The 24,687-nt window shown below is 43.2% G+C and overlaps 1 protein-coding gene across 9 annotated transcripts in view; it reads right to left on the reverse strand.

Annotated features, from left to right (window-relative positions):
• melt (ventricular zone expressed PH domain-containing protein melted) overlaps positions 1-24,687 on the reverse strand; it is a 63,612-nt gene that overhangs the window by 37,939 nt on the left and 986 nt on the right. For 5 of the 9 annotated variants that reach the window (XM_069326557.1, XM_069326562.1, XM_069326556.1 and 2 more), the window contains exons 2-10: positions 20,994-21,090; positions 19,481-19,641; positions 15,992-16,136; positions 11,908-12,082; positions 11,528-11,691; positions 8,344-8,523; positions 5,272-5,374; positions 1,088-1,241; positions 188-450 (exon numbers count right to left, since the gene is read on the reverse strand). In XM_069326557.1, coding sequence (XP_069182658.1) covers positions 188-450; positions 1,088-1,241; positions 5,272-5,374; positions 8,344-8,523; positions 11,528-11,691; positions 11,908-12,082; positions 15,992-16,136; positions 19,481-19,641; positions 20,994-21,041 — 1,393 coding nt within the window. In that variant the 5' untranslated portion in view covers positions 21,042-21,090. The remainder of the gene's footprint in view (positions 1-187; positions 451-1,087; positions 1,242-5,271; positions 5,375-8,343; positions 8,524-11,527; positions 11,692-11,907; positions 12,083-15,991; positions 16,137-19,480; positions 19,642-20,993; positions 21,091-24,687) is intronic. The other 4 variants (XM_069326561.1, XM_069326558.1, XM_069326555.1 and 1 more) reach the window with 1 other exon arrangement.

A 24,687-nucleotide genomic window follows, 5' to 3' on the forward strand; every position in this document is an offset into this window, starting at 1 on the left:
CACATTCGTCAAAAGCATTCCTCAGTTGATATTTAGTCTTTTCTAGCTTACAGTACAAAATACTATAAATTTTGTTCAAGGTAGAAATGTACAGTTTTAAATTGTTAATGCAGAATTTTAATAAATTTTTCTAATAAAGCATTGCATCAGCAGCTATGAAAAAATCCAGTGCCAGTACAATACTTACAAGCATTTAATCTGGGCATGGACCTATTGGAGGCTGTGACCAGTCGCCCGGTACTTCTCGAAGTGTCACTGTGCTTCTGGTATTTGTTGCCAAATTTTCCAACACCAGTTGCACTTGATGAATGAGGCTGGAATATACTCAGGTCACGCGTAGCAAGGCTGAGATCTGTGCGACTTGAGCCAACCACAGCATCTGTTTTCCCACCACTACCACCCACACGAACAATGGTCACCCCACCCGGAGTGTGGTTTACATTGGTGTTTCTGGAAAAGGAGAAATTAATAGATTAATAGTTGAAAATCCCAAAATTTAATTATTTTAAAGGGCCACCTGAACCTGCACCTTACTGACTGGACATTCCAAGTGTTCTTAAGGAAAACAAAGATAGAAATCTCATATTGTTAACCTTTATCCCTCTAAATATGGCTATACTGTAATCAAAATTTCCCCTGACTGTGAGGAAAACCCATACACAACAACAGTTGTGTATGTGTTAACTAAAGTCTTTGAAAATGTAATAAGTTTTACGAAACGCGCTCAAGTGTCGCGTCAGACTAAAAATAAAAATGAATTTTGGAGAATTGATTTTTGAATTACCACCAACAGTGAAAAGAAATGTACGAAAGATTGAGAAAATTCGTGTTAGAATTATTAATCTTACTTTTTCGGTCATATTTAATAATATATGTCTACAGGAAAGACTGCTACCAAAATATACTAATATATATATATATATACACACACACACACACACACACACACACACACACACACACACACACACACACACACACACACACACACACACACACACACACACACACACAACTGAGGGTGCTGTGCATGATTTAAATGTCCCTAAAATGTGAAATACTGGTACCTGTATATTCTTATCTTTACCTTATTTCATTGTACTCATTATTCAGTTGCTGGATGTAGACTCTGGCAGAAGTGTTGGAGCGGTCTGTACACTTGTTAACAGCAGTAAGTAAGGACTCGGATTCCACCAGGAGTGCTGGGTACTGGCTACACAACACTTGCACCTCACGCAAAACTGAAAACAAAATTCATAAAGTTCCAAATATGAGTTGCAAAATATTTGACTGAAGGAGCAAAATTACTGTGAAAGGTTCATAGTGTTTTGGACAACTAAATCTTGTCCAAGATGACAATGTCTTCTATTATTTTTAAGAGACACTCAAAGCTCCCATCAAAATGTTCATGTGGAGAGGCTTAGCTCTTAGGACCCAGCTCATCACCTACAGGTAACTGGTGCCACACTACTTTAATTACCTACAACTATCTACAATATACCTACATATTAAGGGGACCAAACCATTTTGACAATATTTGTGTATTATTAGAAAGCTTGGGAGTGATTCTGATCCAGGAGAGCCTAGAATCTGTTAATTGAGAGTGATGAGTGTGACCATTTTTTGTATAAATTCATTGATTAGTTTATATCACTCCTTAAAATTGTATTTTCATTGTCCTACATTTGTAATGTAAAGTGTGGAAATATTTGTCAGTTTTAATGGTAAACTGCACTTTACTTTCCAATACATATATATCACCTTTCAAACAGTAAGCTCACTGTTACTTATTTTATGCCAAGATGTAAAATTTGATTTAGACTACACCTGCTTAGTTTGGCCATTATTGCAATAATTTGTTTAAGTTGTTACTGAATTAGTTTTTCATTTTGAATTTAACCACTGTAGTGATTTTAAAAGAATTTATAAATGTAGCTTCTAAATCTAAATCTAATTCTTGAGTATACAGTTTATAACTAACTGTACATATTTTACATTATTATTATTATCAATACAGTATTTCATGTTGTGACTGACCTTCTCTTGGGTGAAAAATTTACTGTAAATTTGTGTAAACTAACTCTACTATAAATGTACAATACTGACATTTATGAATAAAGTTATGATTTTATTTGAAAAATTTGGTAAACACTATGTTTTAAAGACATTGTCGACAATGCAAAAAAACCAGCGTTGAATGTAATGAAACGCTATTTTCGGGGTAGAGCCCCGGAGACTCCTTGGAGCTATTGGACTGATATTAGCTAATATTAGATGGGTGCTTCAGTCATATGGACTTGTCATGCCTACAGGGGACCACTATCCAGAACCTGGTCCCCTCAGAGGCGCAGGGAGCAATGGCCTATGAAACTCATGTATGAAAGCATTCATGTCTGCCATCGACCGGGGTTGAGCACCCAGAAAGGTAGGCACTCCGAAACAGACCCCTCCTGGTAGAAAAATTGCAACCTGAAATCGAACAGAAGCTAGAAACTTCTCCAAGGAAAACAAGCAACAAGTCACCACACCGCACGCTACTCGCTCGTGCTAACCCTTTACCCCCGGGAGGGAAAGAGGGGGTTTGTCCCGGCTCGAAGGCCAAAAGAGCAAAACCCTCTGCATCGGAGGAGAGCATGAAGCTCCCCGACCCGACCCCCAGAAGCCAAAGCTAACAAGAACAAAGCCTTCTGGAAACAGTCGTGGATCAAAGTGGCCACCACAAACTGAAGAGAAGAGAGAGAAAGGAGAGCACTCGGTTCAAAGATCAGGACGGCTCGGGCGGCGCATGACCACACCGGAGGTGGAAAAAGGCATTAGAAATTTTGCGAAACGGAGCTGAAGTGACATCCACCCCAAATGCAAGCTGGAGCAGTTCCACCAGCGTCGCACGATACGAGGTGACAGTATTCGGCATAAGATGCCTGTCCGGAAAGAACCAAGAAAAAGCAACACAACACGACCCGAAACCGAAGACAACCTACGCAGGGAAAGGAAGTGGCGAAAAGACCTCCACAAGACTTCATACTGCCGCTGAGAAGAAGACCGCAGGTGGGACACAATTAGAGTAGCCACCCAGTTACCATACAGACGGTGATACACCCATGTCAGAAGCTTCAGATGTGAAGCGGGGAAGACAAGAGCGAACCAGCAAGGTACCTCACTGGCCCGATCTGTTGAAAGAGGCGGAGACATGGAAAACGCCCTGGGATCGGACACCAAGCAAGCAACGCCTGAAACCAAGGCTGGGCTGACCACCATGGGGCCAGAAGGAGAACCCTCCACCGATAGGACTCAAGCTGAGCGAGAACTCAAAGCAACAGCTGAAAAGCTCCTACTGCGAAGGCTTTACAGTTGGGGACGGGCGCCACATAGACAGGCGCCCTTAACCACACAGACACAAAGAGGTCCACCTTCAGAAGCCAGAACGTCCAACAGAGCCAGCTGATTGAATCGGCGTCGACCATCCATACAGTGGACAGAGGAATGAACTGTGACAGGCTGTCTACTAGGACGTTGGACACGTCCTGGAAATGAACCGCACAGAGAGGTAAACCCTGAGAACTCGGCAGAAGAGCCACCCGAAGCAACCAGCCCCAAAGAGCCATGGACCACAGAGACCCCCCCGCGGTTTAGGCAATGAACCCCCCGGAGTGCAGTCCGAATGGAGCCAGATCGTAGAGCCCCGAGCAAGCCAAATGCGATGCAGTGCACACAACAGGCTGAAAACTCCCGCACCGTACTGTGAGCTCGACAGAAGGACGGATCCCACCACCGCAGGCCGGCCTGTTGAGCACTGGTCACAAACCCCCAGCCTATAGAGGAGGCATCTGTGAACACATTGAGGCAGGGCTCTGGAAGGCGCCAAAGTACCAAACCCCAAAAAGTTCTAAGAGGAAGAAGGCGATGCAGCAGCCAATGCAAGGCTCCCGGGGGACAAAGTCAGTGATCCCAAGAGATGTGGCAGGGACGGCCCCAAATGAACCAGAACACAGCAACCAAACCCAACCTAGTAGGTACATGATCACAGCAAAGTTCAGACTTCCACACAGCCGCTCGAGCAACCACCGAGCGGCCCCGGACCCCCTCAAAAACAGCTGAAGGCAGAACCGCAGCTAGAGCAATGGCACAGGGAAAAAAGACCCGGATACCGTCCAAGAATCCCAACCAAGGCACAGCCCAGTCCGAACCCGGGACAGAACTAACTAGGACTTTCACCAACCGACCAGGAACCCGAACCCGGCCAGCTGGGAAAAAAACAGAACCTGCCCAAGCAGAGCTGCCAACTGGCAGGGTGCCCACACCTGCCAGCCAAAAGACAGGCTGCCAACCAGAAAAACACTGGAACGGAGGATCGCAACCAAGTAGTGTAGGAGAAACCAAACACAAACAAAACCAGATCCCACACAGAACTGGGTTACGGATTCATGGAAAATGAAAAGGAAATGTGTGAAACATTAAACGAAAATGTTCTAAAGTGCGTTTGTACAAAATGAAATCTTCAGGAAACCTAATACAATTCTGGTTATTTCCTTGAAATTCCCTTGTTCTCAGGAAATTCCAGAGCCAAAGAATATATATTTGCACAAGCATGCAAAACGGTGTGGGGCGGGCCAGGAACCAAGTCCAGAACCTGGAAACAAAGCCCCCAAGGTGCAGAGAACAGAAAACCATGCACACCAGGGAAACAGAGGATAGACACCAGGACAACCCACTCCGACCATGAACACAAAAGCAGGACAAAACAGATAAGCAGCAACCTTAGCCTGTCACCGAAGGAACACAGCAGCACAAGAGTGGTGGCCAAAAGAATGAAGAACAGAAACCCAAACAATGCGCACCCCCATGCGCCCAGACACGAAAAAACACATGACCAATGGCAGGGAAGGATGACAGGAATGCAAGAGGCAGGGAAGAAGCAAGGGCTGAACATCAAAACATCAGAAAGCCAAAACATGCAGGGCAGTGCCCCTCCCCCCCACCCACCCCCTGAAGAAAAAGAGGGGAAGAAAATGCTGTGAAGAGCCGAAGCACCACCCTAATGTTTGGTTAGGGCAAGTTGCTCCGGTTTCCCTGGTTCCGTGTTCCAGAGCTCGTATCTCGCAGGTTGTCCGCAGTGTCATTTAGTTCAGCCAACCTGTGGTCTACCCCTCACGCCCATGATGTTAGGAACTATGCCGCTCTTTCGGCTGTCTTTGGCAATACTGTTTGTATTAAACCCAATACAAACCAACAAAGGAAACACAACCCATAATAGTATTTAACTTCACTTACCAACACCTAAACTATTTGAGTCAACTTTGGGAAGTTGTTGAGCAATGTAATCCAAGGAACTCTTGCCTTTCTCCTTGCTGATTCTCCCTACTGCAGCCATCACCTGAAAGTTTAGTAAACACATGAAAAACAAACCTATGGCAAAACATGACAAAAAATCTGCGTTGAATGTAATGATACGCCAGTTTCTGGGTGAGATCCCCGGAGGCTCCCTGGGGCTAACCAGGCTGATATCAATGTACAGGTATTAGACTCAGGCATCAGTGTGCATGGAGTTCTATATCTACCGGGGAGCACGAGCCAGAACCTGGACCCCTCAGAGAGAAACAAGGAGCAATGTCCTATAGAAACCCCCCATGTGGTTGGAAGCATTCTATGTCTGCCATCGACAGACAGGGTGCCTGCCGGGTCAGGCACCCAGAAAGTTAAGTGCCCCAAAACAAACCCCTATTCCAGTTAAAATATTGCTACTGAAAGCCAAAGTAGTGGACAAAACTGTCCACTGGCTGTCTGCGCAACCTTCCCTTTCCTGCAGGGGAAAGGGGACGGGCCCCAGACCCCCCATGCCGGCATCCCCCATCCACCTTCAGTTTCAGAGGCTGGATGTCAAAAATCCCAAAAAATCGGCGACCAGAGGGATGCCGGGGAGCCTTCAGGTCTCGCCCGGAAACTGGTGTTTCATTACATTCAATGCTGCTTTTCTGAGGGAAGCCCCTTCAGCTCCCAGGAGCTACTAACCTGAAGACAAAACCCAGGAGGCGGTCGGCCCTCGCTCCCCAACGCGAAGTCGAGACAACTGGCTGCAACCACCAACCCAATGTGACACAGGCCCGACTAGGCCCAGGGACACTGACAAGGTAGCGAGCAGCCAGGACCCTGTTCGACCTCCAAAAACCCTGTGCACGAATGTCATCCCAAGACATGTTACCGAAGGTGGCAGCCAGTGCAGTAAACTTACAAACGTCGAAGGCATGAGGATAGACCACAGGCTGGCTGGACCAAATAACCCTATGGATGTCCTGGGAAACCGGGTCAACAGCCAATAAGGCCAAACCCAACCCAGCAGGTAAACCATCAGGGTAAATTTCAGGCTTCTGCATAAACAGAAACTTCCCACAGCAGGGGAAGGACGAGGGGGAAAGGACGAGGGGGCAAGGACTGAACTAAAGTCAAAGCGACTAACACCTCCAAGTCCGGGGTCCCTGTAACTTAAACGGGGCACCTTCAGGGCTTCCGAGCCAGCAACCAACCTAGAGCATTGCAGCCATCCAAAATGAGAGTGCAACGCCTGAGCTGCCAACACCCGAATAGAGTCATCAGTGGACTGGGTGTACAGCATCACATACAAGCAACAAAACTCTCAGGACTCCGGGTCGAAGGTGTCACAGATTCAGCAGGCAGCATGACGGAGGCATAAACGGTGAAGGTCACCCAGAAACAAGAAGACCGAGAAACCCTCAAACTCGCACAAGGCGAGAGGGAACCCAGGGATCGCTTTTATCGGACCCATGCGTTCCCGTGGGGTTTCCCAGGGTCCTGAGACAGAACTCGCGGTCAGGGAAGCCCAGGCATGGTACTGTTAACCGGCGCCAAAAATTACCAACAAACTGCTAAAGCTGTCTCCTTCCTGGGACGTGTTAACTCATGGGGAGCCTAGCAAGGGACCACCAAGATACAAGCAGGTGAGATCAAAACCAAGGGGCAGACCCCCCCCACTAGGGAAGAAAATGAAACAAAAGAAAAACCCCGCAAGAGGACAACGTACCCAGGCAGAACAGAGCCGGCCGCCATAGGAGGTTACAACTAGCTGCACGGTACTCTGCGCCCCAATCAGTGACGAATACTACCCCCTACCCAGAGGTAAACAGGAGTGAAGGAAACACTCCAACTGACTTCAAGGACAGTCAATCACCGAGCTGCAAAAAACCTTATGGAGGTAACCCCCAAGGTGACTTGTGGAAGATGACCCCAAGAGCAGTACTTACTGCTCTTGGGGCCGGCCTCATATCAGCCACAGAACTGCAGGGTGGATAGCTGGCACGGGGGTCTGTGGCTCCTGCAGATGTGCAGACAGCGGGGCGGTGACGTGGTGACGACATGCTTGTTTACTCGTTTTCATTTGGGAAGTTGTCCACTAGTTCGGCTTTCAGTAGCAATTTCTTAACCAGAATAGAGGTTTGTTTTGGGACACTTACTTTTCTGGGTGCCTGACTCAGTTGATGGCAGACATAGAATGCTTCTCACCTACATGGGGTTTCTATAGGCCATTGTTCCTCGTTTCTCTCTGAGGGGGTCAGGTTCTGGCTCATGGTCCCTGGTAAGCCTAAGAACTCCATTTGCTTGACTGATGCCAGGGTCAAATACATTCATATCAGCCCAGTTAGCTCTGGGGAGCCAACAGGAAACAAAAATATTCCAACAAATCATTTTTCATTATAGAATTATTAATGTGTATGCAGAATGTAAGAAACACATGAAAGTAAGTTTAAGAATGTTTATCATTTCTCAGGATGGAGGCGCTCTGCAAGGCTGCAACTGGCACTTGTCAACACCTGGTGCTCAGCTTTGCTGCACTCTTCCTGTTTTATCCCTCTGATGTTTCACTGATTGTTTTATTACTTTTTTTTTTATTTACATCAATGGAGAGCTTTTATATCTATATTTGTATCATACATGTAAAACCCAGACAATAATTGTTTAAATCATGATATGATGAAGATGACCGCATTCCCCTAGTAACATTAATGACGATAACTACATTTGTACCATGTAATGTTAGCAGAATTTTTGTCCATGGGTCAAGGTAAACTCAATTACATTCACAGTCCTATATTACTCATATTTGCATTATACATGTAAAACACAGACAATAATTGTTTATATATTCATATAATGATAACTGCATTACACTGTGAATCAACAAATGACAATAACCGCTGTCTTAGGGTTAAGGATACAACAGATCTTTCTTTAAGGAGCAGCAATGTGGGGTTGTTGAGAAAGATGGGACAGAATAAACCACAGGAAAGTCAACTTGGTAGGTTTAGTTGTTAAGACAGGAAGCACACTAACCTGCAAGGCAAGGGCAAGACAGTGAGGCTGCTGCTCTACTATACTCTTCAGTCTGGTCACATGTTCTGAGAACGGGTGAGGTCGCCAAGCACATAATTCCACAAATATCTGCAAGGTGGCCATAGATGTACCGCTGATGCTCAGACACTCGACTAGTTGTGGCAGTGATGGTTCAAGAAGCTGAAATCATATATAATTTTACTCATACCAGCTCCTTGTAATGTGAAACAAACACACACAGTTACTGATGTTTACAAATGGGTTTAATACTTGCAAGACATTCATACACATAGCCAAGTTATAATGCACAAGATAGAAACGAAGATAATGCAATAAGAACATTTTTATACATTTGCAAACAAAGACAAGGTCTGTATCCAATACTGAAAAAAAAAGAGCCAAAGTTTAACAATTAATTTTATTAATACAATATAGTACTATAAAAGTAGCTAAACAAATCATCCCTTGATTTTATAAGTACCTTTACAGTGGTACCTCGGAATATGAGCGTCCCTGTATACTGCGTTTTTCGGAATACGAGCAGGATTTGCTCGGAAAATTTACATCGGAATACGAGGGTTGCTTTGGAAGATGAGGGTGTTGATACGCGTACAGGCCAACTAGCGCGTGGTTGGAAGCGGTCCGAGAAGTCCCAAACAAGACCCAACCTGGTCCGAACCCGGAACGTAACCAGAAGGGACCTCCTCTAGGTCACCAGAAAACTGAACCCAGCGAGCTGGAAAAATCATACCACTGGCAAGTAGACAAGAGGACTGACTGGGAGCCTACACCAGCCAGTTGTCGAGGTAGGCCAGAACCCGAAAACCCAAGCAGATGCAGACAGGTCACGAAGGCCCGGCTAAGACGCATAAATATGCGAGGTCCCAGATGCAAACTAAGGCAACGAAAGCGGCAAACCCTAAAGCGGCAAACCTAAAGCCCCATCCACTAACTACATTGTATGCCGGTCCCAGAACCCTGGAGGATAGAAATATGCCAAGAAGCATCCTGGAGATCCAGGGACACCATCCAAGCACTCGGCCCCAACAGAAGCCAGACCGGAGACACATCAGTCATCTGAAGAGGAGCAAAGCATCCCTGAAACCCTTTCTGAAGGGGCCAGGTTCTAGCTCGTGGTCCCTGGTAGATCCGAACTCCGTAGCTAATGTCCCGGTCTAATATAAAACACATTAGCCCGATAAGCTCCAGGGAGCCGTAGGGGCTCCCCACAGAAAATGAGCGTTGAATGTAATGAAAAGCAAATTTTTGGATGAGCCCCAGTTGCTCCCAGAAGCTACTATTCTGATATAGTGCAAACTGCAAGGTGCCATCATTTCTTATTTGGCTGAATTTGGGACCACAAGACAGAACCTGGCCCCTTCAGAGAGTCCCAAGAAGCAGTGGCACTTATGAAAATTTTATGTAAATTTATTCATGTCTGTCACTACCAAGTGAAGGCACCCAGAAAGTTAATGAAACAAAATAGACTACCACTTGGTTAAAAAAAATCACACCCCTCAAAACAGTCAAAAGAACTCCCCTAACAATGCAATAAAAAATGTTAAACTAGTGCGAGTTAGTTCACCCCCCCACCTCCCCTTGTTTGGAGGGGGGGGGGGGGAAGGAGGGTGGCAGACTGGGTCAGCGGGCTGCTCCACCACCAGCTCTTATGATGATAGAAATGCCTCCAACACTCTGGGGGATGGAGGCAGGAAAGACTTTTCAATACTCTTACCTTACACATAATGGGCATACCTGGACGACCTCTCACAGTGTTCAAAAAGAGAACTCGACAAGCACCTTCAAAGGATACCTGATCAACCAGGATGTGATTCATATGTTAGACTGCAACCAGCTGCATCGAGCAGCCCGATTGATCAAACCAGCAACCAGGCATGTCTGATCAATGTACAAGGGAACATTGATCAGACTTCCTTCCCTGGGAGCACTCAGGGAAGGAAACCCTGGGCACATGCCTTGCTCCAAGCACACTAAACTCCTGGATCACGCTCCACAACTGTGCACAGGAAAAACCCACAAAGGCAAAACACAACTTTGCTAAGACAGTAGACCAGAGCCAGAGCAAACTGAGAAGGCAACCAGGCACAGTCCACATCAGCATAAGAAGTGGTAGTGGAACAGCAGCCTGACCCAGTCTGCCTACCTCCTTCGCCCAAATGAGGGGCGAGGTGAAGCACCCTAACTCGCACTGGTTTCACTAATTGTTGATCATTTGTTTACATTGTTAGGGGAGTTATTTTGGCTGTTTTCAGACTGAGGTCATGTTTCTAACCAAGCAGTGGTCTGCTTTGTTTTACCGACTTTCTGGGTGCCTTCCCTTGATGGTGGCAAACATGAATAAATTTATTCGGTACATCAAATTTTTCACACGTGCTACTGCTTGCTGCATCTCTCTCAGGCTGGCTTGTGATCCCCCAGTAGGCCAAATAAGAATTCCACAACTGAATGGTACCTTGTCGCTTGGCACTAAACAGTGGTCTAAGGCATTTACTTGGGAGTACTCAGAGCATAGGTTTTAATCCTCCTCAGCGGGTCCTACTGATTTTCTCATTGATACATCACGTTAAAGTGATTTCTTTGCGCACTGAAACAACATCGATAACATTGATTCAACATTACTTGAGCATGCTTTCCACACTAGGGGAGAGAATGGGAGGAATAAGGGAAGAGAACAGAAGGGGAAAATGGGAGGGAGGGAGAATGGGAGAGAGTGCAAGGGAGGAAGGGAGGGGGAAGAGAAAGAAATGGACAGATCTCGGGTAATGCCAGGTACTCCCTCTAGCCTCCCATAAGTTGAAGAAAACACCTGTGAAGGACAAGCCTTCATTACTAGACATCACCTTGCTCAAAAGATCCTCTTGATCAAATCACATTACCTTCCTTGTTTTGTTCAAGGTCAACAAGGATATTCCACCCAACATGAAATTAAATGAAAGTGAAGATGCTTCAGTCAATCCTGTATCCTTGGTCAAATCGTGGCGGACCAGAATGGACCTAAATGTAGTCACTTTCTTTTAATTTCATTTGAGTTGGGTAATTCATTTTAGTCATGTTATTATGATTTATTCTCTGTATTTGCTAATCTTTAAAAGCATCTATCTAAACATATCTATCATAAAATCAAATGTTGCATGCAGAGAAACAATGTAATCTGATTACTTACTGCCGGTCTGTTCTTGGCAACAAGTGAGAAAAGCATGAGGAGTCCAAGTTTTTCATTAGTATCACACTGAGGCAGGAGAGACACCAGAGTCATCACATGGTCATGTATAGGTTCTTTCTTAACGGCATATATCTGCGGCAGTACACGGGACAGCGAGTAGTTACCTGTGGAGAAGGAAGCAATGGATAACCTTCAAACATCTCACATCATTAACAAGTACAAATGCAAAAGAAGTAAAGTGTTTGTGTTTTGCTAATAGTAATGACGATATAAATTATTGTATTGAATACTAGTACTATGAAATAGACTAAGTTTTACATGAAAAGCACTTTCCTGAGCATGTTCGCTAGATTAGTGCTCGTCAATAACTAATAACTGACCTGATATCACAGAGTCAATAATAGGCTGAATATGTAGGGCCAGGAGATCAGCTGCCTCAATGGCTGCCAAGGAGAGGTAGGAACTCATGTTGCGGCTCAGTTCACGATTTCCTTTATGAAGAAATTTTACTGCTACAGGAAGTGCCAAGGCCATCACCCCTCGTTTGTGATAGTTCTGCAAAATCATTATACAGTATTATGGAACAATTAGGTCATGAAGCTTCGAGAAGTTTTTGTTGTATGAAGAATGTAGAATATTCTGTTTAAATTTTCAGAAAATTTATAAAGCTAGTGTTGTAATATGGATGAGAATTACTGAGAAATGATCTGGCTAGAACAAAATTTTATGGTCTTAGGTAGGATTCTGAGGCATCTATATAAAAGGCACCCTTCACACAGCACAGTAAAGGGTGCTGTGCTATGCTGTGCTGTATATCAACCCAGACTTAGATGATATCTTATGATGAACTTGTAGAAATGGCAATTCTTGGGGGCTCATAAGCATCATTATTATTACTACCCTGCTTCCAAATTTCATTGGGACAGAAGGTACCAAACAACATAAAAATAGGGAATAAAAATACAATGAAAAGTTATAGGTCATAGATATTATTGCACAAAACAATAGCCAAGTGTGCAGAGATCCTGTGATCCCCCACAATATCAAGCCCAGAAAGCATAGGCAACTGAACATGCAATTGCCACATGTCCACATCCCTGGGGCAAGGACAGCACCAAGGCAGCACTGCCCAAGAATACTTGAAAAACTGCCCTCACTTCACTTGATTATTCATGAATGGAAAATATCATGCAAGGCCCCCCAAGGAAAAAACACAAGTGTTGAATGTAATGAAGCACCAATTTCTGGCTGAGTCCCTGGAGGTTCCTTGAAGCTACCATACTGATTAAGTGTCCTACTACTTAGTACCATCAGTTGTGGAGTTCTATTTGCCAACCAGGGACCACAAGCCAGAACCTGGCCCCCCCCCTCTTAGAGGCACATGAACACCTTACATTTAAAGTTTATTATCTTTCCTACCATCCAAGGAAAGGCACCCAGAATAATAGGCAAATCAAAACAGGCTATTGCATAATTAAAAACTAAACCGTAGCCCAAAAATTTCCAAAAGAACTCCTCAACAATGTAAACAAACCACCAAAATTTCCTGAAATTAGCACTCACTAGGTCCCCCCCCCCCCTGTTGTTTGGGGGGAGGACGGAGACGGACCAGGTCAGCCGGGTCCCACCACCTTCAGTTCTATAATGATGTAAAACACTGACACCCTGGGGTGAGGGAGGGTGTTATGGAGCCTCAGGTGGCTCACCCAGAAATTGGCATTTCATTACATTTAATGCTGGTTTTCTGGGGGGAGCTCTGTCGGCTCCCTGAAGCTAACTACCCACAGAGGAGAAAAAGGGACACGAACCTGAGAGGCTGCAACACTGCAGGTAACAAGTCAAAGAAGTGACAGACAATCACAACACATGACTCAAAGTCACACAGGTCCACCAAGAACCCAGAACAAACACAAGACACCAGGTGCCAATACCCTGTATGTTCCAAAACCTTTCACACTCGAAAAGCAGCCCAAAACATGCCCAAACAACTGGACATCAGGAGCATATGAGCAGACCTCAGGTTGGCAAAAAGGACACAGCAGATGCGAGAAACATGGGCCCAGAACAGGGAACCAAGGAACCAACAATGAGGCCACCGAAACAGCACCCATGCCATAAAGGCTGCAGCGAAACCACCACCCACAACGTGCAGGACGTACCCCCAGCCAAGGAAACCAAGCAGCCACAAACAAAGGACCCCACCAGAAGACAGCCGACCCAACCCTTGTCAGAAAAGGAGGAGCCTGCAGCCAACAAGCAAACGCCCACCAGGGCCAAGCATACAAAACACAAATCAAAGGGGCCAACACAAATAAACAGAAGGAAAAAAAATCCAGTCCAGAGACCAGGCAGGCTCAAACAGCGCATGAGCAGGCTAAAGGTGCAAAAGAGAGCGATCAAGCACACGAAACAGGGACAAAACAGCATGACACTGAATGCAAGCACGAACAACCCCACCATCATTGCACGAGAAGAGGCAACAGTAATTGGCAAAAGACTCCGAAACAAGAAACAGCCCCAAAGAGAGGACAAAACAACCCAGACAGAACTGAGAACAACAACGAAGGAACAGAAAGAGGCGAAAGGACCGCCAAGAAAGTCCATACTGTTGCCAGAAGAACCGCAGGAGGGGACACCTTCAATAAGCCACCTACCTGAACACCACGGAGAGGGTGACACCCCCCAAGTTTGGGTCTCTATAACCAAGTGGGGCAGCTATGGGGCATCCGGAAAGGCAACCAACCTACCTCGTTGCAGCACCCTAAACCATGTATGCAACACTGAAGCTACCTACACCCGAATATCAACAACAGTGGACTGGGTGAATTGGAGTACAAGCAAGGAACACCACTTGCAGGACTCCAGGTCAAAGGTGTCATTGCCCCAACAGGCAGCATGACAGAGGCACAAAGGGTGAGTGTCACCCTGAGACAAGGGTACAGAGCAACCTAGCAGCCTTCAAACTCACATGTAGCGTTTGGCCCGTAGCGGTGAGGAATGTCTGCCCAGGTGCATTTGATTATTTGATTACTGTTAGTATTATTGTAGGGTATACCCTAGTGTTCCTTTACCTTCTATACAGTAAAGACAGGTTTCATTAGTTCGTACTCTAGGGTACGGTTTAGAAGCTCATGCTCTTTATGGCACTAGCATTAACAAGGTGAGCAAGAGTGACAGATCGATACTTCACACCCAGCTAAATGGCTTGATGTGTCAGCTGAGCAAATCCAGTAGCTTAGTATATGACCAACTGGCAGTATACAGCTGATACCAGGGGGCTGAACCACCTAATGACTGGGTGAATAGCTTCAGGGTCTCATTTTCTGTGTTTTGTTTACCTTGCTTGTGACTGTTTTGTCTCACTCTACTTTTTTGAAGGCACTATCATAACGCATCCTCAGATCCCTGCACCTCTATAGAGGGAGGGGGGGGGGTGCCAGGTTTTGGCCTCTGGTCCCCAGTAGGTTTACAATGATTGACAAGGATCCTGGTATGCATCAAATTGGGTGGAGCTATCCAGGTTGTTAGCAACAGGGAGCCACCATAAGAGCCTTCGCAGAAAGGTTAAGTTCCAAAGATTGACAGTAGTAAGTTATATCATAATTCAAGTCACCCCTTGGGGAGCCGGTCGGCCGAGCGGAGAGCACACTGGACTTGTGATCCTGTGGTCCCGGGTTCGATCCCGGGCGCCGGCGAGAAACAATGGGCAGAGTTTCTTTCACCCTATGCCCCTGTTACCTAGCAGTAAAATAGGTACCTGGGTGTTAGTCAGCTGTCACGGGCTGCTTCCTGGGGGTGGAGGCCTGGTCGAGGACCGGGCCGCGGGGACACTAAAGCCCCGAAATCATCTCAAGATAACCTCAAGATAACCCCTCTTAAGAAATGCAACTTCTTTGAGGAAACAAACAGCAAATACAGTACAGAAATAGGAACCAATGATGCTGCTAAAAGCAAACTATTGTAATATCAAACTATTTGAATAAGATTAAGTGCAGACCAAACAATAACAGTACAGAAAAAGATAATACAACAATGCTTTAATCAACAAAAGTAAATTCATATTTTATTATACATAGGATACAGAAATTATCATACAACCAATTTATAGCTGAGAGGCTTTAGATTGATACTTACTATTTGTGATCTCTGTCTTGTGCTTGCAAATGGCTAATTCCAGAAAGCATGCAAGAAATTGGATGATCAAATCATATGAGCATTAGGTACACAATTCCACTCAATACTACATTACAATAACTGTTGCAACTGTGTTACCCATACAGTGATCCTTTCCTCTCACATACTCTTAATATTTTTCTCCCTTTGCATACTGATATCCTCCTTACCTTCTTGTCTTCCTTTCTTCCACACTCATTTCCTCCACTGTTCCTTCCTCTCTCTTCCCCCCCCCCTTTCCCCCTCTCTCATACATCATCTAATAATTGAAGAGCATGTGATAAGTCTCACCAAGAAGATGCAAGAGACCACATCAGAAGCAATCTTAGCATGTGGAGGGTCATGGTCACGTGCAGACGGTCGGAGGTTGTGGTTGAGACAAGTCTGCAGGAGGGCCACAAGGGCCTCTGCATGCTGCTCAATACTTCCAGTTTCCCTGAAGAAGACAAGTTAAAAGTCACACTAAATTAATTCCATATGATTCTTTCCTGATTAGAAAATGGCAGATATAGTAATTTATTCAAAGTACAAAATCAGTAAAACAACAGCACAAAAGAAAAGCTCTAAAATAAGTAACGATACTATGCAAGTACTTAATGTATATTATTGCATGTTGCTGCTCATTATCCACTGAACTGCGCCACATGACATAACATGGGGTATGGCAGTGTGCCACCCGACTCAGGAGCGATGTCAGGATATTGTAAGATTAAAAAGGTGAGCGCGGTAGGTTGGTTACAAGATGGAGGCTTCAGGCCTCCAGTGAGCGGTAGTCATCTTGAAAAAAAAAATTCCCAGTATACCACTGGGCACTATGAAAATCAGTTCTGATTGAACAACCATGGCTGGTGCATGCGCCTCCAACTCCCAATACCCTGTCAAATGCGGTGTTGAAAGATCACCTGTCTGAAGGGGGCCCAAACTCACCCACACCGCCCGCCCAAACAGCTGCCCATCTGCCTGCTAAAACCCACCCACACCACCCGCCTACACCCACCCAGCCTGCCTGCCCGCCAGTCAGCCACCAATCCATCCATGATGATGTGATTGATGTTCAAAGATGAACATTCCAGATTCTCAAGCTAGTGAAGAATGGTTGGAAAGATTTATGAATAGGCATAAGGTTAAGAACAGGAAAATTGCCATAGTATCATTAACCCTTAAACTGCGCAACGTGCCTGCAGGCTCACGTCTGGTTTGCGTAACGCGCCTTCGGGTATTTGTATTTTTCACGTTCCATTCAAAACTCCCACAGCTACATGGGGTTCACATCAGCTTCCTCAGGGCTCTTGTAAACAGATGCCATCTTTAAAAAAAATTGTGGTCCACATTCCCGGGTGTGGGAGCCTCAGTAGTGAGTGAGCAACCAAGGCTGTCGCTCGCAGCATGAGCGCACAGCACTGCTGTTCAGCGTGACCACAGCATTGCCTAATAATGTCAAAATATAGAATACAAAATAATACAAGCTAAATAAACTGGTAATATTTAGCAATGATAGTATTATAGAAGAGCCTGAGTGTGATAATGACTGGGTACAATGTTCAAATATCAGTGATTCAATGCTGTTCACGATGTTCACAGTGCTAGCCACAGCACTACAGCATTATTTTGTCCATCTAGGAATCTTCAAATGACTTCTTAGGTTCCTTATCAAAATAAACATGTGGTCAATTATTCATTTACAGGAATTAGTGACCAGGATTGTGATAATAGCAGGATTGTGGTTATAGTTAGCATTGTGCATAGTATTGTGGAAGGAGGAATTTTGGTGTGGGAGGGAGAGAATTGAGGTAGCCTCACTGTGTGTGTGTGGCAGCCACTCTTGTTTTGCTCACCATACTAGCTTAGTGGTTCGCTATGGGCAACACATATGTACATGGGTATATACAGTGTGTGTATATAGTGTAATAACAGCAACAGGAGAATGTTGAGAGGAGCTATTTTGGTGAGGGAGGTTATGTCGTAATCGTAGCATCGTCTGCTGTGTGATTTTTCATGCAGTGTATGGTGGCAACTGTACTGTTTGGACACAATACTGGTTTACTTCCATAGTTCTGGTAAATAAAACATGTAGATAGGTATATACAATATGTGTAAATAGTGTAATAAGAACAATAACAGTATGGTGGGAGGAGCAATGTTGGCGAGTAAGATGTTGGAGTGAGGGAGACTGGCTGGGTGTGGCTGCTCTCACTTGTGGTGTTCTGAATGTGTTGATAATGAATGTATATAGTGTGTGACAGTGTATAGTGTGTAAATAGATTGTATATATACATAAATTAGCATGATACATAGTAAATATGTGCAGTATATGTGTACACAAGTGTCATGCACGTAACACAGTGTCTTCGGACAGTACAGATGTTTTACTGCCATAATATAGTGTACGTGTTCATTATACATAGGATTAGCACGTAAAACAAATAAAATGTATTTGGAACTGTGCGCAAAAAATGAACATAAATATATTCGCGGCAACTCGTGCGCCCCGCCCCGGGAGCCCAATTGGCCCCAGGAGCGTACATCACGGGCGAACGGGGAATGATGACGTCACGCACCAACTTACGGACCCCATAACAGCCAAAGAAAGCACAATTTTAATTTTTTTTTTTTACATACCCATACTGAGGGAAGGGTTTTTGTCACTTTAAAAAATCAAAAGAATTTTTTCCAGAGAATTTATTTCCTGCCCATTAGGGGGTGTCATATTTGGAGGCAACGCAGTTAAGGGGTTAAGCAGCTGAAACCAACACAACAGCAGCGAGCACCAGCAAAACTGATGCAAACATCTAGAACATCGTGTATGTGTGTGGAGTGTACAGTTAGAACACGTGTTAAATTTAAGTACATAGTGTTAAACTGTTAAAATTATTGTTGCAGTAATTTTAGTGTACAATAGTTTTCATAAACTGTATTGTAGTGCTCAACATACAGCAGAACTACATAATCATAATCATAATCAATATAGTGCTAACTGTATAATACAATGCTGTATGTACAGTATTTACAATACAGTATTCACAACTCCATGAGAATTCAATATGGACATACTCCAACAATAAGGTAAATAAACCTATAACAGTATTTTTTGTTGAGTAGTAATATATAGGAACAGTATATAATTTGATAATGCATTTTTATTGTGTACAAGGAAAAAAAAAAGATGCAAATGCCTACTGAAGGCATCACCAGTTGCAATGAAGTCACCCCCCTCCCCCCTAAAACGAACTCGGGTTGATCCCATATAGTGCAACGAATCGAGGTTGTACTGTACTGCTGTTAATAAAATACCACACAGTATTACAAGTGGTATCAGTTATCAAATTTAGAATAAGAATTCAGTACAAATCCAGTTTTAAATGTAATGAAATGTCTCTTTCTAGTAGGTTCAAAGTGGCTCCCTGTTGCTAGCCACTATGAAAAGTTCTGCACCTATCAAGTCGCACCTTGGAGCCTTCCCCCCCCCCCCAGAAAATCTGTATGAACATCATGCTATCATTTTACAGTAGAATTGGAGACCATAAAACCATAAAATCCTACTCATCAAAAATCTGATGTTAAAATTGTACAAAGAATCACATTCTAACATTGTACTTATCTCTAAGCCAGTAACAGCCTTCTGCTGTGGTGCCCTGATCACATATTCATTTAGGCTACACCTTGTAACTAATAGTGGTTTTATATATCATTACAATTGACAGTAAAGTCTTCTGTAAGTTCTTCCTATGTATCGACTCTCAAACTCTCACTTTGCTTATAAATATAATTAGCTTTTCTTACCTGATGGCAGATGTGACACGAGTAATACAAATCTCAACAACGCTCTGGTCATTGTCATTTCGCGTATACTCAGGCAAGCTGGCAATTTCCAAAATTTTATTAACGACATCGGTGAGATCGTTTACAATCAAGTGGTCGGACACATTAAACAAATCACCAGCCTGTGAAGAGAAAACATCAGCCACAAACAAAAACTTTGTAATTAAAGAGAGATACATATTAAATAATTGTGTTATAGTACAGTACAGAATATATTTTATCACTTAAATTCAGACATTAAACTCCAAATGCCAATAACAACACACATTCCTATTCTGAACACGGTTTTTTTTCTAATTAAGTGAGTCACCTACCTCCAACCTGTCCTTTCTATTTCAGTGTATAATTTCCTAACTGCAATTAACTAAGTGTATTTACAGGATGAGAGCTACATTTGTGGTGTCCCATCTTCCCATAACTCTTTGTCAGATGAGCATAGCTCTCATCCTGTAACTACACTTCGGTAATTACACACACTCAATTCACTCATTCCTCCCACAGCCACATCAAATGCTGGTACCATTTCTTATCCACATTGTTGAAAACTTTGGCTTAGCCAGGATAAATTTGTCACACAAAACCCAATAGTGGCCTTCAGTTTAACAAGCAATGGACTCGTAAATGCAACACTGAATTCTGGATTTAATGACCAGTGACTGCAAATAAGGCTCCAGTTACCGATCTCAAATTTGGTCGTGAGAACCAGCGGAATGGTAAATTAGAGGTCTTTAAATTGAGTGGATACAGTATAGAATAAAGTATAAAAGCAAATGACCCCTGAAGGAACAAGTCCAAGGATGGCTGGCACTTATCTTGAAGCAAAAGGGAATGCCACGTCTGAAAGACACAGTGCTCTACTGTCCAGAAAACATCAGTGTTAAAAATTTATTAGGAAAGATGGCCATGTGCAAGAGCCAGGCTGCCTGGTGGTGGCATTCATGACAGGACTACAAGTTTCATACTAGCTTTGAATGTGTCTCTTGTTCTGCGAGATTCATTTGTGAAGTTGTTTGGCAGTTGAGGCTTTGGTCTTTATTATCCCTCCAATTGTCTGTAAAGCTTTACTGACTTTTTGGATGCTTTCCCTGTGAAGTGGCAAATTGTCATTCATTCTCCATGCCTTTGTGAGTGGGCTAAGTTTTGCCTCTGGTCCCCGGGAAGCAAAACCGAACTCCCACATCTCATCTGACCCATTTGAATTTAGTAATCTCACCGAGATAGCTACTGGGAGCCACTGGGGGCTCCCAGAAATAATTAAATTGTATTTTAAATTATTTTAAATTATTTTTGTTTTTGGCATACAGGAATGGCAAGAAGGCAAGACTATCTCTAATGTTCAGTGGGCATGTACAACAGGCCTTGCAAGTATATGAATGTGGGCAAGTTTCTCTCTAAAAATTGTAAATGTATATAAATGATTGTACCTGCATGAATATTTTAACCCTATAAATAAGCAAGGCAGATTTAAACTTACCTTTGAGAGATCCTTGTGCGAGAGGACTTGTGTGAAGAGTTCGTGCATTTTGACACTAGCTGCATGTCAACTTTTAACTTTGTACATTGCACTCTGTCTGAAAAAAAAATCAAATTTATGGGCTAATACAGAAGCTAAGCCAGCATCTAATAAAAGTTCCTTAATGGAACTGTACAGTCTATCATCTTAAATGAATGCATTCATGTATAAAATAAAATCATGATCTGGTTCTCTACTATACACAAAAGTCAACAAGCCTAGTAAGTAAAATATCTAATTACATGTATATATTGTTTCCATTATACCACAGTCTACAAGTCATTTTATTGCATTCACTATAGAACATTACAGTACTTTAAATAGCAGTACAGTACTATTCTTTTGCTAAGTAGCCTATTTTTAATTTATAAATTGTTTATGAAGTGGGTTACCCCTTATGAACATTCAACTTAAAAATAGCCTTCCAAGTCCCCACATTACAATGTCGTACTTTTACATGTGTACCCCATATAGGACCAATAGTGGCAAGTGGATGGCCCAACCTGCACAGTCAGCAGGTACTCTTGTGATGAGAGTAGGCCTGATGTGCATTCAATGGCCTATTTCACGATTTTGTTAAAGAAAAGACCATTAATAATGGCTGATAAGAGGGTTAAGTGTTTTTGTGGTGCACCAGCCCAAGGAAGAGGTGAGCTATTACCTTGGAAAGGAAGTTGTAATAATCAATGCCCTGAGAAGGAAAAGTTGTAGGGCCTAGCTTGAAGAGATCATATAGCTACTCTTAATTTTGAGAGTCAAGATTTATTAATTCAGAACAGAGTATTAAACCTTATCTTCTTAAATGTTAATTTTGGGGTTAATAGACATCAAGAAACCAGTGTAAATGCCTGTTCCTGATGAGACGTAACACAGAGAATCGGGTGAACCACCTGGTCATGAAGAAGTTCACCTGTTAATTCCAACTGTGCATCACCAGGTTAATCTGAACCCCAACATTTTAATCCTCTAGCCCTGACCGTTAGTCATTTAGCCAGGAGGATGGGAAAACTTAGGCCCTAGAATGAAGTGATGGTCCTAGAAGTCACCAAGGATCCACTAGAAAGAGAAATTTCCTTATATTAAACACTCATTTTCTTAGAGGACTCCTAAAGTGGCTCAATAATGCTGTCTCTGTGGCTTAGTGGTAAACACGTGTTAAACAATTTGGCAGGTCGTATTCCGGGGAAAAATTAGGATTAAGGACCTGCCCGAAACACTATGCATTCTAGGGGTCTTTATAAGAATTTAAGAACTCTTGAATATATATACACGTATATAAATAAATAAATGTCACCGCAGAGAACAAAACAAAAGGGGAACACAATTGGTAGAGGAAAGCCACAAAACAGAGCCATGTGTTGAAGGAGGATTAGCAAAGAGTTAACTGTCCCAAAGCTATATAAGAGCAGAGCAGGAACACCGAGTATCTGGTCTCTAGCCTCTGTTGGTCCACCAAAACCCCGAGCCCAAATTTCTGTCCAGGACATATTTGAAAATACAGTACAGTAGATAGTCACAAACTTTAGAGCATTAATCATGGGCCTGAGGGTACACTGCAGGCTGGTTAAATTTTGACAGTGAGACAAGTTGACCCTGAAACAAGAAACCAGGGACATACAAGAAACCTTATACAATGACGTATAAGGCTGACATAGTTCCAATCTACAAAAGTGGCAGCAGGGAAGATCCACTCAATTATAGACCTGTATCATTGACAAGTGCAATAGTCAAAATATTGGAAAAAAAATAATTAAAAATAAATGGGTAGAACACCTGGGAAAAACTATATAATATCAGACAATCAGTATGGTTTTCGATCTGGAAGATCCAGTGTAACGAATTTACTCAGTTTCTATGATCGAGCCACAGAGACTTTACAGGAAAGAGATGGTTGGGATTACTGCTTCTATCTGGACCTTAAAAAAGGCTTTCGACAGAGTTCGACATAAGAGGTTGTTCTGGAAACTGGAACATACTGGAAGAGTGACTGGTAGGCTTCTAACATGGATGAAAAATTTTCTGACAGAAAATGACTGCAGTACAGGTAATAAGAGGCAATGTATCGGACTGGATAAATGTCACAAGTGGAGTACCACAGGGTTCAGTTCTTGAACCGGTAATGTTCACTGTCTACATAAAGGATCAACCAGATGGAATACAGAATTATATGAACATGTTTGCTGATGATGCTAAGATAGTAGGGAAGATAAGTAACTTAGATGATTGTCATGCCCGTCAAAAAGACCTGGACAAAATAAGTATATTGAGTACCACTTGGCAAATGGAATTTAATGTAAATAAATGCCATGGTATGGAATAGGAGAATAGACCCTACTCAACCTACAAATTATGTGAGAAATCTTTAAAGAATTCTGATAAAGAAAGAGATCTAGGGGTGGTTCTAGATAGAAAACTATCACCTGAGGCTCACATAAAGAACATCGTGCAAGGAGCCTATGCTACACTTCCTATCTTCAGAATTGCTTTTAAATACATGGATGGCGAAATACTGAAGAAATTATTCACGACTTTTGTTAGACCAAAGCTGGAATATGCAGTGGTTGTATGGTGCCCATATCTTAAGAAGCACATCAACAAACTGGAAAAGGTGCAAAGACACGCCACTAAGCGACTCCCATAACTGAAGGACAAGAGCTACGAGGAGAGGTTAGAGGCATTATATATGCCAAAACTAGAAGATAAAGAAAAAAAGAGAGGCAATATGATCACTACATACAAAATAGTAACAAGAATCAATAAAATTGATAAGAGAAGATTTCCTGAGACCTGGAACTTCAAGAACAAGGTCATAGATTTAAACTAACTAAACTAAGATGCCGAACAAATATAAGGAAATTCACTTTCGCAAACAGAGTGGTAGACGGTTGGAACAAGTTGAATGATAATGTGGTGGAGGCTAAACCCATCAGTCATTTCAAAAAGTATTATATGACAAAGAGTGTTGGAAAGACAGAACACCATGAGCATAGCTCGCATCCTTTAACTACACTTAGGTAATTACATTTAGGTAATTACCAGATCCACAAAGCATCCTCCATGCACCACTAGTAGACTGGTGGTAATGGTGAATAGCTACAACCAGACAATAATGTACCCCCTTGGCCGAACCAACGAAGCAACAATAACCAAGGGATCCCTCTGGAAACCAGTCATCTCATTCTTAGCCAGAAAGGACAGAGAAGGCCAAAACCAAAGAAAAAGATCAACTTTTCAACTAAAAGTGAAAGCTAACACAAACAGTGCCTTGAAAAAGCAATTCAAGACCAAAGAGGTAATAGAAAACTGAGGAGTTTTGCCAAAACTTGAGGATCAGAAACAACTGGGACAGCAACAACAGAATGGAGGTTAATTTGATTGCTTCAGCATCCAGCCACTCCTTAATAACTAATTGAAGATGTGAGTAAACTTCCCCCTCCCCCACTGGCTCCATGATACCAAAGGAAGGGTTAACCTTTCAGCTGTGCATGTCAAACCAGGATGATTGCCCCATATCTGACTACACTGTGCAAGTCAAACAGGGATTTAAAGTACCACATAAGATTTAAAGTCCAGCACATACATCAGGCTCCCATTTGCTTCCTCAGACTGCCAGTAAACAGGCACCATCTTAGAAAAAATATCTGGGCACCCCCCA

The sequence above is a fragment of the Procambarus clarkii genome, chromosome 18 (assembly GCF_040958095.1).
Source record: "Procambarus clarkii isolate CNS0578487 chromosome 18, FALCON_Pclarkii_2.0, whole genome shotgun sequence".
Lineage (NCBI taxonomy): Eukaryota > Metazoa > Arthropoda > Malacostraca > Decapoda > Cambaridae > Procambarus > Procambarus clarkii.